The sequence below is a fragment of the Arachis duranensis genome, chromosome 6, assembly GCF_000817695.3.
Source record: "Arachis duranensis cultivar V14167 chromosome 6, aradu.V14167.gnm2.J7QH, whole genome shotgun sequence".
In the NCBI taxonomy this organism is placed as follows: Eukaryota; Viridiplantae; Streptophyta; class Magnoliopsida; order Fabales; family Fabaceae; genus Arachis; species Arachis duranensis.
Window position 1 is genome coordinate 102,552,374 of NC_029777.3, and position 17,669 is coordinate 102,570,042.

At 29.6% G+C, this 17,669-nt stretch overlaps 2 protein-coding genes across 3 annotated transcripts in view; one reads left to right on the forward strand and one right to left on the reverse strand.

Moving 5' to 3' along the window:
* The first annotated feature begins 311 nt into the window (after window positions 1-311).
* Window positions 312-5,758, forward strand: LOC107495223 (L-gulonolactone oxidase 3-like). Its single transcript, XM_016116339.3, has 4 exons — window positions 312-789; window positions 1,350-1,561; window positions 4,561-4,816; window positions 4,888-5,758. Exons 1-4 carry the CDS (start codon window positions 312-314, stop codon window positions 5,706-5,708), a joined length of 1,767 nt encoding a protein of 588 aa, XP_015971825.1. The 3' UTR covers window positions 5,709-5,758.
* Window positions 5,759-12,321: 6,563 nt separating this feature from the next.
* LOC107495217 (protein EMBRYONIC FLOWER 1-like) overlaps window positions 12,322-17,669 on the reverse strand; it is a 15,500-nt gene continuing 10,152 nt past the window's right edge. For both annotated transcript variants that reach the window (XM_052262802.1, XM_016116333.3), the window contains 5 exons: window positions 17,414-17,568; window positions 16,424-16,821; window positions 16,240-16,344; window positions 14,928-16,111; window positions 12,322-14,314 (listed from right to left, as the gene is read on the reverse strand). In XM_052262802.1, coding sequence (XP_052118762.1) covers window positions 12,830-14,314; window positions 14,928-16,111; window positions 16,240-16,344; window positions 16,424-16,821; window positions 17,414-17,502 — 3,261 coding nt within the window. In that variant the 5' untranslated portion in view covers window positions 17,503-17,568 and the 3' untranslated portion in view covers window positions 12,322-12,829. The remainder of the gene's footprint in view (window positions 14,315-14,927; window positions 16,112-16,239; window positions 16,345-16,423; window positions 16,822-17,413; window positions 17,569-17,669) is intronic.

Here is a 17,669-nt window from a genome sequence, read left to right on the forward strand (position 1 = left end):
AATAATTTTAACTAATATTATTTAAATAATATTTATTTTATTAAAATTAATTTTATTGTCAAATATAAATTATATGGGTACAAATTTATTTTACTCAAAATTAAATTTATTCAACCTCAAATATCAATCTAAACTCACATCTAGTCTTTAGCACGTTGAAGTATGAAATTCCAATAATAATAAGAAGAAGAAAAGTTAAAATGGTAAATGAAGTGGAAATAAAAACATTCCTTAATTAACCAAATAAAATGATGTTTCTATTCCTATATATTGGTTACAGAAATTAAACCTCACCGCCAATCACAAATCAAATGGATAGCTTTAGCTTTACCTTTTTGATTTGGTGCCTTCTTGCTTTCAATCACATACTTCCGTTAACGATTCAAACCATTGAGGCTCGGATTCCAGAATCTCCACTTCAATGCAACCAAACATTTTGTATTCTCCACAACAGCTATGGAAAATGGGGTGATCGAAAAGACTGTTATGCCCTCAACGCAACCTACCCAACAACGGAACAAGAGCTTCACGTGGCCGTCTCGTTTGCTGTGGAACACAATCTAAAAGCGAAGGTGGTCACAAAATTCTCACATACCATCCCCAAGCTCGCCTGCCCTGACCAAGCGGTCCAAAACAGTTTTGTTATTAGTACGGAGAGTTATAATCGTCAAATACAGATAGATGTTGCCAATTCTGTTGTCACCGTTGATGCTGGTGTTGGCCTTCGCCAGTTGATTGACGCCGTTGAAGCCTCTGGGTTTAGTTTGGTGGCCTCACCTTATTGGGAAGGTATTGTAAATTCGTAATAGAGATCCTGAAAAAAAAAACTTTTAATCTTTCCTCCTCTTAACCTTATCAAATTCTCACTTTTGTTAGATCTTTTATGTTTTAATTTTTTTACGTAACTATGTTATAAAAATTAAAAAATAAATAAAAATTCAAAAAAAAGCATTGGCTAAACCATTTTTTATATTAATATTATTTGAGAATATTTCAGAAACAAAAAATATAAATATAGTCTAGATAGCTGATTTAGTTATATTAAAATATTAAAAATAAATTGACTATATATAATAATTAATTCTAGTGATTGATATTTAATACATACATAATATTTTTGGTATTTACATAATTAAGTAAGAATAATAAGATTATTAAAATAAAAGTGAGAATAGTTATATCTGTTGGAGTTATTCAAATTCAACCATTAAAAAAAAAGCCATCAAATTTGTTACCTTCATGATCCTCGTCAACATCTCTTATTGTCACTTCCTTATTTCGATCAACATTGTGTATGAATTTTATCCTTCAAGATGATATAACTTCTCTTATTTATTTCCTTCATTCAGGGGTAACAATTGGAGGACTTATTAGCACAGGGGCACATGGGAGTTCTTGGTGGGGGAAAGGTGGTTCTGTTCATGATCATGTTGTGGGGCTCAGCATCATTGTTCCTGCTTCCAAAGCTGAAGGATATGCCAAGATTTTGAGATTGGAAGCACATGATCCATTATTCAATGCTGCCAAAGTATCGCTCGGTGTCTTGGGTGCTATCTCCAAGGTTAGTATATTATTTATGTTAGGATTTTTTTATATTTAAATTAATTAAATATAATACATTTTGAAATTCGTAATATATAGAAAAATTATGATTTTAAATGGATGTTACACATTTCAAATATAATATTTTTAAGCTGGTAAAATTTTAAAGTTGTCAATTTTTTAATTTAAAATTTAAATAAATTAAATTAATAATTTAATTTAATTTAATACAAATAAACGTACTCATATTTTTATATTTGTTTATATATTCAATTTTAAAAAATGTCTTATCCTAAATACGAGTATCCAATTTATGTACAATCTTCGGGACATTGACATTACCCAAATGTGTAACATCAATTTAAAACGAAAATTTTCACATTTTAAAAAAATAATTTTTAACAATCATTTATTTTAGTTTCAGCGACAATAAAAATAACTGTTAATACATTTACTGATAATATTAGTTGTCTTATATTTTGTTGCTAAAAGATTTTAGGCTTTTAGTGGCAATTATAAATATTTTAGTGTGTAAATTTTGGAGTAGCTACAAAATTAGTAATTACAAAACAACCCTAAAAAATTCTCAACAAATTATAAATTACATTGATAGGAGAAAATTAAATCAATATTAATTGAATTGAAAAAAAAAAGTGAAAAATTACCTGCAAGTCCAGCAATTTTAAGAAGGTGCATTTGTAAGATGTTAGAGCATTAGATCAATCTCAAGCGCTCGAGCCTAAGAAGGCCAAGCTGGCATCGGATAAATAGAACGAATCGGGATGTGGCGGAGGAGATGTTGTCGGCAACGCAATGCACCTTCAGCGCCTTTTGACGAAAACGGTAAGAGAGAGGAGAAACGGAATGGAGAGGCACTCGTCGATGTAGAGGTTGTGGAGATTGAAGAGCGGAGGAGGTGGAGGAAGATGTCAGGGAGTCGAGGTGCCGATTTGGAAGGTGGAGATGACTTTTGACGACGACAGTGACTGTGATCATGAACTTAGTGAAATTATTATAAAATAAATTATTTTAATAAAAATAATATCGATCATTGTATTATAGCTACTAAAAATTTTTCACTAAAAATATTTTTTCTTATATTTTTAGTGGCAATAATAATAATTATCATTATAATATATAATGACCACAAAGATAAAATTTAAATTAAAAAATAGTGACCATTATATTATTGTCGCTAAAATTAATTAAATTACCTAATATTTTTCATTACTAATATGCGAGTTCTGTCCGATTTATATTTGTGTTAATGAGGTACTCATAAATAAAAATTTTATTTTTATTTTTTTATACATGTAAAATTTAATAAATTTATTTAAATATATAATTTTTTGTTAATGTTAAATGAATTGAAATATTAATAGACTAAAATTTTAAAATAATAAATATTTTGAAGTTGATGGAATATTTAAACATAAATAAACAAGAGTAGAGTTTTTTATTTTTATAAAAGATGATGTTATTTCTTGTATTTTAAAATCTTGACTTTAACGAAAGACAACAAAAAAATCTTGACTTTAAAGGTAATATATATGTATATATTTAAAATTTAATGCGTTTGAATATAATATAATATGAAAATTTTAAAATGATAACATTTTAAATAATTTAACTAATATATGTATTAAGAATTTATATTTAAGTTATTAGTTAAAAAGTTTTCATAAAATACTTTTATATATTTATTGAAATAAAATATTTAAACATTTTTAATAATTATAATATATATTAGTTAAATTCTGTTTTCTTAAAATCCTATTTTAAAATAGTCATACCATTTGAAAAGTGATGAGAATAGTATATTTTATCTAAATCTAGATTGAGACAACTAAGATGTCAAAAAGAATGATGCATATTCACATGTATAATTTGTACATGAATTTTTTCCTTGATTGCCGCCCCGCGTGCTATGAATAATAATTTGAGGTGTCTCGAAAGTAGGACGATAAAAAAGACAAACATCCATAATATATTCTCTTTGTTTTTTTTTTTAATGAGGTCTTGTCTACTAAATAAAAAATTTAATGCATTGATTCTAATTTATTTCTTGAGGGAGTATTACTTGGGAGTTAGGATCAAGCTCAAATCTAAATATAGAACCGTATCAAATTCAATAACGGTTCCGCTACGTTACCAACAGCATATCTGCCAATTTCTGCCAACTCTTATTTATAATTGTGTTTTATGGGAGTGTGTTTGTGGATATGTCTAATAAAAATGTCTTTTTTATAACTGTGTTTAATAGAAGTGTCTTTATAGATATATTTTATGGATGTGTCTCTTTATATATGTATTTAAAATATATTAATTATTAGACACATCTACGAACACACTTCTATGAAACACAAATATAAATAAGAGTGGGCAGAAGTTGGCAGATAATATGTTGGTACCCTATACTTTTCCATTCAATAATGCAGTTTATGGAGAGTTTTATTGTTTATTGTTGAGTAGATGTCTTTGATCATTTGTTTAAAAAATAAAATAGTTTTTACCATTTAAAAACTTTTATCTGATTTTAATTATTCAAATAATTAGTATAAGTGATCCGATCCCTAATACATTAGCAAGTCATGTTTACATAAACCATTTAATTACTTAAATGGTTGGAGATTAATTAGACTAATTACTTAAATAATTAAAAATTAATTAAAAATTTTGAATTGTAAAAGATTATTTTGTCTTTTTAATAAAAAATCAGAGATGAAAAAGATATTTACTCTTTATTATTTATACTTATACATTAAAACGAAAATACTACTTATCTCTTAAATTTTAATATTTGGTCAACCATTAAATTTAATAATATATTATTTTAAAATATATACCAAACCAAAAATCACCAATTTTTAGTGTGATCATCCCTTTTCCAACACGTATTCATATTTTTAGTGTTTACACTTTACAGTATGATTGAAAATTTATAGCTAGTACATATTTAATTTTGTATTTATCCTTAATAAAATGTGATGGATTAGTAATGTTATTATGAACCTGTAGGTAACATTAAGAGTGGAACCAAGGTTCAAAAGAAGCATAACCTACAATTTCACGTCCGATGTTGGTCTTGAAGATTTGTACGTAGATCATGCAAATAAATATGAGTTTGCAGACATAACTTGGTATCCATCACAGCACACTGCTGTTTATAGATATGATTCAAGGGTTCCCTTAAATACTTCCGGTAATGCAGTCTTTGACTTCATTGGATTTCAAAATAATCCAACTTCGATCTCCGAAGCAGTTCGAGCTACAGGTAATTAATAATAATTCACAAAATTTTATTGGTCGTATATAGAGACTAAATGCATGCATGATGATGTGCAGAGAGTTTGTTAGAAAAAACAAGAAACACGCATGGGAAATGCTTAACAGCAGCAGCAACATTAGCATTTAAAAAAGCTACAGCAAATGGTTTAAAGAACAATGGCATTCTTTTCACTGGCTATCCAGTAATCGGTTACCAAAGCAAAATGCAAACCTCAGGTTCATGCTTATACTCCCAATCACTCCTCACATCATGTGCTTGGGATCCAAGAATCAAAGGCTTGTCCTTCTATGAATCCACAGCAATCTTTCCAGCTTCTATTTTCCGTGATTTCATCTTGGACGTGAAAAAGCTCAGAGACTTAAACCCCGAACATTTTTGTGGGGTTGACAACTATAACGGTATTCTTATACGTTATATCAAAGGGTCGGATGCATATCTAGGTCAATCTGAAGACTCTATAGTAATTGATTTCAATTATTATAGAGCCAAAGACGCATTAACTCCGCGATTAAACCAAGATATTTGGGAAGAATTGGAACAAATGGCGTTTTTTAAGTATGGGGCGAAGCCACATTGGGCTAAGAATAGGATCATTGCATTCTTGGGAGTGGATAAGAAGTACCAAAATTACAACAAGTTTATTGAAGCAAAACAACAATTGGATCCACAAAATGTGTTTTCTAGTAATTGGTCTGATGAAATATTGTTTGGGAAGGAATTAGAGAAGAGTGATGGATGTGCTCTTGAAGGGTTATGCATATGTAGTGAACACAGACATTGTAGCCCACAAAACAATTATTATTGTAGCCAAGGACTTGTCTATAAGGATGCTAGGGTTTGCAGATATTCAAAGTCAACTCTCCCATCCTCATTATAGAATAATTATTCGGCAAAAACTTAGATGCAATTAACTTAACGTGAGGTTGATAGTTGAGAGTCAATAAATTATAATTTAGTCAAACTTATCAAATCATTTAACAACTTTTAACTATCAACTCACGTTAAGTTAACTGCACCTGAGTTTCTAATTAATTATAATAAGGATGGAGAAAGATGATGTTTGCTTATTACTAATGTATTTAAAATTATTCTCGAAAATGATATAAGTACTTTACGCAAAGTTATACCATGCATGGCATTCAAAAATATAATCTCTTCAAAGTTTACTTCTTTCGATTCATGGCTTCACTGAAAATATAATTTTCGGATAACACAAATAAATTAACTTGTCGTAATGAACTCCAAAGAATCTTCAAATCTAGAATATATGGAAGGAACTAACAATAATTTTCCTAGATCTAAATTATTAAATGCATGACATATATTATTCCCTAGCCCTTAAGCCTTGCGAAATTGCTAGTTTTATGCTGCCTTGGTTTACTTGGCTTAATTTGTCGTTGTAGTAAGATATTATGGTAGATAGATGAAGATTTTTCAAGTTACCAAAAACCTCTTCTGCATTGTACTTTCTTTCCTGTACGAAGAGAGAAAATAAGAATCTAATTTTTAAGACAAAATTAAAATAAGATATTTAAAACAATAAAAATATTTTAAATATTAAAAAAATTAAAATTTAACCTAAATATTAAAGTAATATTTTATCCTAATAAATACAATGCACCGTAACATTCAAATTTTATTCTGTCTAGTGTTCAAAATTTCTCAATTCCAACCTAAAATAATTGTAATGCATTGTGACATCTAAAATTCATCACTTACTCTAGCATCCACAATTCAAATCAAACACTAAAATAAAAAAACTATGGGTGCATTTAAGCTGCGCTCTCATTTTTAATATTTTCTATAGTGAAAACAATAAAATGATTCATGGCAAGAATTATATACCAACTTTACTAGCCTACTAGCCATCAGTAAAAATTGGCTCGTAAAAAAAAACCTATCTAAGTTACTGACAGTTTTGATTTTAAAAACAAAAATCGTCGATAATTTTTTAGTTTTGAAGAGATATCAATTAAGTTATTATCGATAATAAAGCAGTTTGTATAGTACAAGAGATGCAGAAAGTTAGTTAGAATTAGTATTAGTCCAAACATTTCAAATTAAATGCTAAATTCATTATCCATGAAGAATTAGGATTCAAGATACTATTCTAAGCTAATGGTTTAATTTCTCAAGTCAAAACAGAAAATGACTCACTCATGGCAAATACGAAACATGATCAAATAAAATAAAAGTGTAAGAAAATATATTGAAATAAAATACCCAAACGCTATCTCAATAATGTGAATTGTATCACAATAGATGAAAGGAAAGCAAAATAACATTAATTAACTTAACAAACAAGGTGCTGAAAATGCCATCCCCATTTGAGAAATAATTTCAAATAAAGTGCCAAAAATTGATTGAGTGAGTAGAGTGCTGATACAAGAGGCTTTATAATCTTAGCTTGATGTACAAGAAATACAACTAACTATAACGAACTCATCAACTAGCTTAACCAACTCTTAGTTATCATAACTAACTCTGCCAGTTGGCATAACTACCTAACCGACTTACTATCTCTATGAGCATGTTTTATAATATATTAGTATTTTTTTATCCATAATAACATTACGAAAATATAAATATTTTAAAATTATATTAGTTTTATCTTAGCATTATAGATTTTGGTATAAAAAATTTATAAAATCAAACAATTTTTAAAAAAAGATCGTATGAGACAGAAGTTCCGTTGGCTAAGAAAATCAAGGTCTCTCTAGATAAAAAAATAAATAAATAATAAGATTTTTAGTTATTATTTTCATGTAAAAGAGTTTAAATTTTTACTAATTTAACATTTGTTATCTAAATTTGAAACAACTAAACGTGTATACTTTTACATTATTTGATACATGTTAAGTCTAATGCACAAATAGAAATAATTAATTTTTATGCTTGCTATTTAAAAATAATATTTTTTTTCTCTCTATGTATATAAAAATATAATTAGATATTAGTATAAAAAATTTATATTGATAGTTATAAAATTAACTCAAAATTAATTTTTTTAAATAATTGAATCTTGATTTTAACTTTTAATCACAATATTAGTACTCTCTCTAAATTATATATAATAAATATTTGAAGAAAGAGAAGTAAAAATATAGATGAGAAAGATAAGTGGTGAAAATTTAAAATTAAATAAAAAGATATAATAATATTTTTTATTTGAATTATATTATTTTGTTAATTTTTTTTAGAATAGAAAGATAGAGAATGAGATAAAAGAGATAGTAAGATAAAGAAGAAGAATGAGATAAGGAATTTGTTAATTTTTTGAAAGAAAAAGGTTATTTTAATTGTGATGAAAAGTATTTGTAATGACACATTTTGATTTGTCAAATTACTAATATAAAATAAAAATTATAAATTATATATATAGTGGGAAGGGTGGAGAGAAATAAAAAAAGGAAGAGAGATAGATGAGAGAATGTAGGAATCTAGTTTATTAATTTTAGAAAAAAATATTTTTTCTTAATTTTAATAATAGAATATCATGTAATATATATTTTGATTATTAAATTAGTTAATAATATATAATATATAATATAGTTATATTTTAATTTTATTATTTTTATTTTAATTTTAATACAATTAGAGAATGTCATGTTACATATTTAAATTGTCAAATTTGTAATTAGTAATTGATAATGATATAAAAGAGACAAAGTGAATGAAAAAAATAAAAAAATAAAGATAAAAAAACTCTTTAATTTTTTAAAAAAAATTAATTTCAAATACAATAAAAAATAACATACGGCATATATTAATTATAAAATTAGTAATATATAATAAATTAAGTTATCCATGGACAGATTAAACCTAATTGATGGGAGTTCTGCTGTTACACAATTATTCTGCTCTAAATTTTTCTTTGATGCTTTGGCTTCCACATGAGTGATTTTTAGAAACACATACAATATATGTTGACTCTTCACCGACCGCATTATTGACTATGTTATCAAGAATGTGAAGCATATTCCAATATAAAGATACTATATCCTAAATTATTACCATATTTTACTAAAGTTAGTGGGATTTTTTATATTTTCGAAAATTATTTTACTGATAATAATTTTGTTGGGTGAGTTTATCTGTTATTCAAATTCTTCATCAGTACCTTCTATTATAGATATTATATTAAGGTCGAATTCAAATGTCATATTATTTGCAATAACAAACGCAATTTCTTGTAAAATTTTTTGGCTTATACACTATTGTACTTGCAATGGTATTAAAGTCATGATTTTTGAATGATTATAATTAAATTAATGGAAGGTATATATTACAAAAATCAAGTGCAAGTAAATGTTTTAACATAAACAAAGAATTAATAATTTTTTCATATCTCCATTAATTGATATTAAATGCCTTAAGGAAAACAAAGAATTAGGTACAATTAACTCAATTAATATATATTATCGTTACCGTCTATTATTATTATTATTATTATTTAATGTATTTTTAAATATAAAAATTAAATTATAAAATGAAATATTAAGTATTGATTATAAGAAGGCCTAATAGTAAGGGATATGATATTATAATTAATATTATTAATAAGTAGAGTTGATAAGAATATGATAAATGGAATAATAAAAAAATGGAATAAAAAATAAAACTGTTATTAAGTGATGTAAATGAAGTAAATTATGAAAAGTTTTGGCTAATTATGGCTGAAAATTTTTGTTATCAAACTTTTCCCATGTAAATATGCAATTGTGGTTTCAACAGAAAAGCTTTAAAAAATGTTGAGTCTCTTTGGATAGATCACCTTGTTTTAAGACCAGTGTAAATGTGTACAACAGCCATTTTAACCAAATAGTAGATAAGTAACTTATTTATTTCTTTATTTATTTCCATGAGTAAGAAATGCTTAACATATGAAAATAAAATCACAAAGACTTGATGAATGTTAAACATATAATTATTTTATGTATTTTTTTATTAATTTAATTTTTTAAAAGAAATCATTTAAAGAAATCGAAAAATAACACAAAATCATGAATAAAAAGATCTGAAACTGAAAATGCATGTCATTTTTTCTTCTCCTTGAGTTCGCCACCCGCAGTAGGTAGTTTTTTATTTTTTTTCCCCTTTCATTTTGCTTTAATTCTCTTGTATATTTTCCATCCAATTTTTATTGGCTGATATGTGAAATGTGAAATGATGCCTTTAAGGCATCTCTTTTTTCCTTTGATTACATTTTTCAATTCTATCCGTTCAATTTCTTATCTATCTCAAATTCGTCTTCAACTGTTTTTTTTTATGATGAGTTCCCTAATTTTCCATCTAATTCCCTAATTCTAGTACTCTTAATAAGAGCAATGCTGTTTGATTTATTTTTCATATTTTGATGCTTATTAATAATTTATCTAATGTTTAGTATGATTGTGATCATATATATACATACAATAACTTTATTTAATTATTTTATTACCACATTTATTTTTTAAAACACTATAAATGATGATGTGAATATTAAGATAACCGTTTTAGCCTAATAGTGGGTACAATTAATAGTGAAGTGGATAATTTTTTCCCAAAAATTGAAATAGATGTATCTCTATTTTTATGATGTGTTTGGTATGTGTTTTAAGATATTTAACACAGGAATAAAGGTAAGCAAAATTGTGTTTTCTGTTGCATTTATTTACACTAGATAGAACTAAAAGAATATCTTTATTTACGTTTATTTAGTATTGGTTTGCATGTTATTAAGCTGTTAAAAGAAATTTAATGAATTTCTTTTAATTTTTTTAGTGTGTGTTTGGCAAAATTAAAAAAGTATTAGAAAAATAAAAAAATTTAAAAATTATAATTTATATTTTTTTAAAAGATATTTTTTACTTAAATTTTTTTAGCATAATAAATAAAAAAATATTTTTATATTATTATACCTAAATATAATTTTTAAATAAAAAAATATTTTTATATGAGATATCCAAACATAAAGTTATCGACTATATTTATCTGTACACTAAGATCAACTATCAAAGACATATTAAAATATAAATAGATATTAAAAATAAATTAAATATATTTATATACAATATATTAGTGGCTGATTTTGGTGAATGAATAATATTTTTATAAAAGTATTTTTATTTTTCTAAAAAATGTTATAAAAAAATCACTTGAAAAAGTTTTTTTTTTAGAAACACTCATTCTGACAAGCCTTTAGAGTAGATAAAATATAGAAATATATAAAGTACAAAAATGATCATTTTTAATTAAAAATAAATTTTTTCCAGCATATAATTTTCATTTTCCATTCTTAAACTATCCTTTTTAATCAAATTATTTTTATTCTTAACGTTACCTTTAACAAGAGCGAAAGGAGAGACGGAAGAGAAGAGTGAAAGAGTGAAATAAGGAAAGGAGGAGGAAGATAGAGTGACAGAGAAGTGGAGGAAGAGGTAAAATGACAAAAGATTGAGGAAGACACTGAAGAGAAACTAAAAGAAAAAGTATATTTAAAATTATAAAAAAAGAGCGAGGACAGTGCAAAATATTTCATTAAATTTGTGCCTCTATCCTAATCTCTCCTATTTCTAGCCATCTCAGACACAAATTTATGTCTTTTTTTTTTGTCATAAGACATAAATATTTGGTCTTCCATATCTCGATCACAACAATTAAACATGTGTTTTGTTGATGTCTCTGCCAATATTAAGTCAAGAAATGAATACATAATTATCCTTTTCTCTTATGTAATTAGTATTTAATTTCTACATGATAATTGCAGGTGATGATGATTTGTTTTTTTATCTCCTATATATCATTTAAAAACAAAATTAAACACAGGATGACAAAAGTACATCATAACTAGGTGTGTAATGATAGGAAATAGCTATATAGATCAAGAATATGTTCAATAATTAGTTAGGTTAGCAACAGTAAAGAATTGAGGATTTAGCCATGGATCATTAATTTGGCACTTGATACCATCTAAAAGTAATAACAAGTTAAGAGAAAATAGGACAGAGAAAATAGAGAACTAGATAAAAGAGAATGATTATTATTATCACACATATTTACAGTGTACACTAAGAGGCTCGTATTTATAGACAAGCCTTGACACTATAATATATACATTCTAATGTTAACAACCCTCAGATCTTTATTGTTACTAAACTAATTCTTGAACATATTCTTAATCTATATAGCTATTTTCTATCATTACAAGGTGAAAGAATTAAACACAATTGAAGATGACCAAATGAAATTTCAGGTCTCACATTCTTCCATTTCCATCATCGAGGCACATCAACTTTTTTGAAGCATAAAGTGTTCATTCTTGGATACACAATTAACTATGTAAAATGACTGTAATTAGAAGTATGAATAGAAAATAACTAGTTAACTACCATCCGAGCAGTAACAATTATATTCTTATTCTTGGATTTTCTGGTATTTGTACGAATTAAACCAAAAATTTTATTTAAACAATTAAGAACTTGTTGCGAGTATTAAGGAAAATAAGTTGCCTGTCATTTTATTTGAGACTATTTCCAGTCTTCCACACATTCTCCTATGCACTTTTAGAGTATTCACCAAGAAACATTCCTTCTTGTCTTGTGGCAAGGCACCACATGTTGAGAGTTTTATAATTTTTTATTTCCAAACAAGATAATAGAATCCGTGACACTTGGTTAAGTGAAAACAAGTTCCTTTTCTTCAACCACACCCCACATTTCCTTCCACACAAACTTTACAACATCAATACTGTAATACATTATAACATAAAACTTGTGTATGGCACCTGGTAGCATGATAATGAAATTCAGTTTTAAATTCAAAGATAAGTTTCTTCCTTGAAAGTTGAAACTTTGCAAGAAAAAAAAAACTGTTATTTAAGTCTCATGTTCCTACTCAAAGTCCGCTGCAGAATTATTTATATAATTAAAGGAACATAAAGTAGTATATGCTGACCGTTTCAACATGAAGGAATCAAGCAAAAGCTGTAGCCTAACTATGCACAACTCTATATTGATTTCAACGTCTTTCATTTTGTAACCTTCGAGTCTTCATTTGCTTGCGTCCACGTGGAGCAGGTAAGCCATGCCTTCTGTTTGGGGGGATATCCTCGAATATCAGATCTTCTCCATTGATCATGTATGGATTACCATCTTCTGGTGCAGTGAACTCCGCCGGGTTTCTGTTAACTACAATTGTGCTTCCAGAGATACTTTGCCAGGGCTCTGCAACATCCAATCTATGTTGATTCGAGGTTTCTGTTTCAACATTGCCCCCCCTGAGCTGCAGACTATCTACATTTTGCATGGCTGAATTGGAGCCATTCATCTTAATTCCATTTCCATACCTTGGCAAATTTTGGTCCCTGAAATCAGTACTTCTGATCTTCCCACCATGCTGATCTGTTGAAGTGGCAGAGATTGGAGAGTCAAAAAGGCGGTTTCGTGATTTATCTGATAAATTAATGCTGCTGAGATGCTCAGAAATCTGCCTTCGTGGGGAACCATGTGTCTCTCTCTCCAAGTTTGCACTGCATATGCCGGGATTAGAGGGTCTCCTAACCATTTTAGCACTTCTACTTGCAGTAGATGATGTGTCTGTCTCCCTACCTGCCCCGGTTAAGCTAAGTAAATGCAGCGCATGTATTGCTTCATTGGAATACGTATCATGAGATACACTCTGATAACGATCATGTTCCATCCCATTACTTTCTCCAGTAAGTGTGCGTTCTGCATTCATGCTGCTCATGTTTCCAGAATCAGTTGGAAGCTTCTCTAGGTCAATATCTTGAGAACTTGGGGAGTTAAGGTCAAAAAGATCCCTTCTCCTGTTCTGCCTTTGTGTCGACCCAGATTGAAGTGAAATTAAGTCTAAGTTACTACCTCTAGGCTGCGAAACAGTTCTGTTGCGTAAATCAACGCATCCCAGGGATGCATTCTTCTTGCTCGACAATGGCCGAACATGAGAAGCACTTCCATCCTGCTGCATAATAGTCTCGAATTGGTTTGATCTTCCATCGAAATGTGAGGAAGCACCAGAGGATCCACACTCTGCATTCCTCCTATTAAAAATTGGAGTTTGAGCAGGACCAAGCTTCCTGGTATCACTTGGTGAGTAATGGGATCCATTTGATGACTTATTTTTTGATTGTGGAACTTCAAACCCAAACGGGAACTGATGGAGTGCGCTTGAAGAAAAGTAGTTACTTGAATTTTCTTTTCTTGGGAATGCATTTCCTTGTCTTCTGTTAATTCCAATTTCTGTATCACTTACGTGATCTTTTTCCCTCTGGACAGACATTTCCAGTTGGCAGCTTAAATTTTCTACGTCAGGTAGAGACCTCTCATATTGATTCCTTGCCAAGATCTCTACAACTTCCATTGGGATATCATCTTCTGACCCATGGTCAGAGTCCTCTGCTGTCAAATCATCACATCTTTCCAGACTATTATCTAGATCAACAACTTCAATCATTTTGTTATTGTTTCCGGCTCCATTGGTTCCCTGAAAAAGAAGGGCTGTTATCTCCTTGGAGACATGGTTTCTATGAAAAGTTCATTGTCTCATGACCCTAAAGAAAAAACATTCATGCGAAGGAAATCTACACATTTTAAGAGATTAATTTAGCAGTTAAAGTTCGATGAAAACAAATAAACTGAAGAATTCCCAACTGGACATCAATAAGAGAATGTCAATAAACTACAGCATGAATAAATATTTGATGGTCAAAAGAACTAATTCCTGTTAGTTTGAAGAATCTGATCAAGCTACAAAGCAGTTTCATATGATGTTATTTAAATATTTCTGGTTAAAGAAATCAAATAGTTGACCATATCAAAAGTTTGAAGAAAGTATGAAGCACACATATCACAAAAATAAGAAGATCTGGTTGATGCTCACATGATAAAATGTTCAAAAGACAAATTTATGGCAGGGCCAGTGGAATCTTGTAGAAACAACGAAATGAACTAATTGCAAAATTCTTAACAAATGGAAATATAAAGAAATAACATCTATTTTGATCATGGAAGTCAATTTTTTATTTTATTTCTTTTTTTTTTTTTGGAAAAAGAAGAGAGAAGGGGGGGAGGGGGGTTGAAAGTTTAATACTACTTACTTCAAGATATACTTCTTTTCCTTTTTCAAGAATTGCATTTGACATGTCATTTGAAGGATTTTTTCGAACTCCACAATAAATGGCTTTGCCGTCCATATTTCTAAGTTGAGCTCTTGAAGTACCCTCTCGAAGCTGAATTTCTTTTTGACTGATATTTTGCTTGTTGCAAATCTGTTCCGATGGATAGCCTTTTAAGGGAAGATGCCTTTCCTCATTGAGTTCTTTCCCATTTGATGTACCTTTTGTTGATGGAACTGCAATGCATTCAGGCCTACTTGACAAATTCTTTGATGCTGTATGTGCAAATGAACCTTCAACTAGCTTGTCATTTTTCCTCCCGGTTATAGAATCCATTTCTGCATCAGCTTGAGGCATCTTGCCTTTTCCTTTGGAATTGCAGACATTTCTATTCCTTAACATATGCAGCGGAAAATCATCCTTTCCCTTCTCAGTGGATGCACAAGGAAAGGATCCAGAAGGACTTTCAGACAGATTTTCCTTATTTGTGACATCCACCGTGCTCCCACTCTTTCTCCACTGTCCTTCTTGTGGCCTAGAAATCAAGTGTTTGTCAACATGAGGAACCGATTTGTGCCTTTTACCTGCAGTCTTATCTGTTCTAGAAACTCCCCCTGGGTTTTGAATTTCGTTATCAAGCCTCTGGGAGCACATATCTGCAGATGTTGACTCTTCATCCACAACAAACTTTCGCTTTCTACCGCGACCCTTATATGTCAAAGTCGAATCTACTGGAACATCCTCGTTTTCTTGGAAAACTGGTGGTGCCTCTGAAGTTGCAAACTGATTAAGAGGACCATGAGATAGTGATCTGCTTGCGGTGGTTTTATCAGTCTTTGCCTCTCCATTTTCATTTAACAAGTCCTTAAGCAAGCGCATCTTTGTAGGTCTCTTACGAGTTAAACTGGTTGACCTTTCTACATTACGACCCTGATGATTTCTGACAATTTCATCTTCATTTTCCACTGACACATCATGATTGCCATCAGCCAACTCTGGTGAAAGATGTTCAGTTGCATGATCAATGATGTTATCTCCGACAACTACTGTACATTCCCTCAAAATTGAACCAGATTGTCTTAAACCGTTGTGGCATTGGTTTTCTTCAGAAGTAGGTGTCCCTTCATTAATATCAGAAGGGCTCTTATCCACATTAGCTTCACAAGCTGTTTTGGTATTTGGAAACAAAAAAACGAAGAAATCAATACACTCTTATTATGATACATACAAATTTAATTTCTCGGTACCATGTTACTGCAGCCTAAATTTATAAAGTTTACTCAGTTTAACCTACCTATTTTATTTATATGACATTCTTCCATGTGATCTGGACGAGCTTCTGGAAGTGTAACACTTGACACTTGATGATTGAGATTAATCTCCGAGCCAATATCATGGTCTGAACATAACAGAGAAAATCAATCAACACACAGAAAGTAGGAAATAAGAAACTCCTATATAACTGAGCTTGAACTTACCTGTTATTTTGTTCTGTACAATTTCTGCATTATTATTTTCTATCGCATTCCTAACTGGTAAACCATCAGTGTCACCAGTCGGATCAATAGGGATATTAAGATCGAACTCCGCATTCACTGGAGTGGCAGCACTAGCCACTGGAGATTCCGGAGTACCAGAATTGACAACCGCATTACTGCAGTTACAATCAGATATACCTCCATTCCTGTGGCTAACATCTGTTTGATCATTTCCATGAATGATTTCGTTAGCAGTTGCCTGTTGACAATTTTCACAGCCCCACCATCGAAATTTCGGCACTTCAAGTGGTGGAAGTGGCAGTTCGTTATCAGACTCATCCATTGGAAATGGCCAACATTTTCTCCAATCTTTCTTTCTTATATCCGATACGTAACCACTGAACAAACAAAAAGGATGTGTTAGGGATCCCAAATTTCATAATATTAACATACACATACACATACACATGATCCCAAATGAAATATATTAATGTTCTTTTGTCAAGCGGGATAAGGTCCAAGTTCTTCCCAATAAACTATACTAGCTCTTCAGAATCTCCTTGTTTTGGCACCATCGTTCATATGATTCTTTATTATCATCCTATACTTCCACCTCTTGATTAATTGGATTCTAACTTTAAGTTACTAGCATTGAAGATCATTAATTATACTGTCCTCTAATGAACACTCATACATATAATAACACTGTATCTTACAAGAATGATTTACATAAACTGCAGGCATCAACAACATGAAATCATACACTAAATGAAGGCTGATATATAAATTGATTGATCCGCTCCACACTCAAATACCATCAGAAATGTTTGAAATAAAATATTGTTAAAGGATAAGCTCAGATAGATACATAGTATCAGCAAGTATAATATGATATAAAAACAGTAATGACACTTGAACCTAGAACCTCATGCAAACTATCAAACTTGATGACCTTATCAGACATGTATAAATATGGGGAATAAGGATTACCGTATCGTGAAATGTTCGCATGTCTTATTAGCGGTGCCGATGGGAAGATCTATACTGATTGAATCCACACTAACAAAATTACTCTCCATGAGCTTGATGATCCTATATAGTTAGAATCACATCCAGAATTATTCTCCACAATTATCTGTGTATGTCTGCACGCACAACAAACAACTTGAGCTATATATAAGCACAGCTAGAGTATCCCTATTCACGAAGGATCAAATACTGATATGTAAAATATAACTTGAAGGTT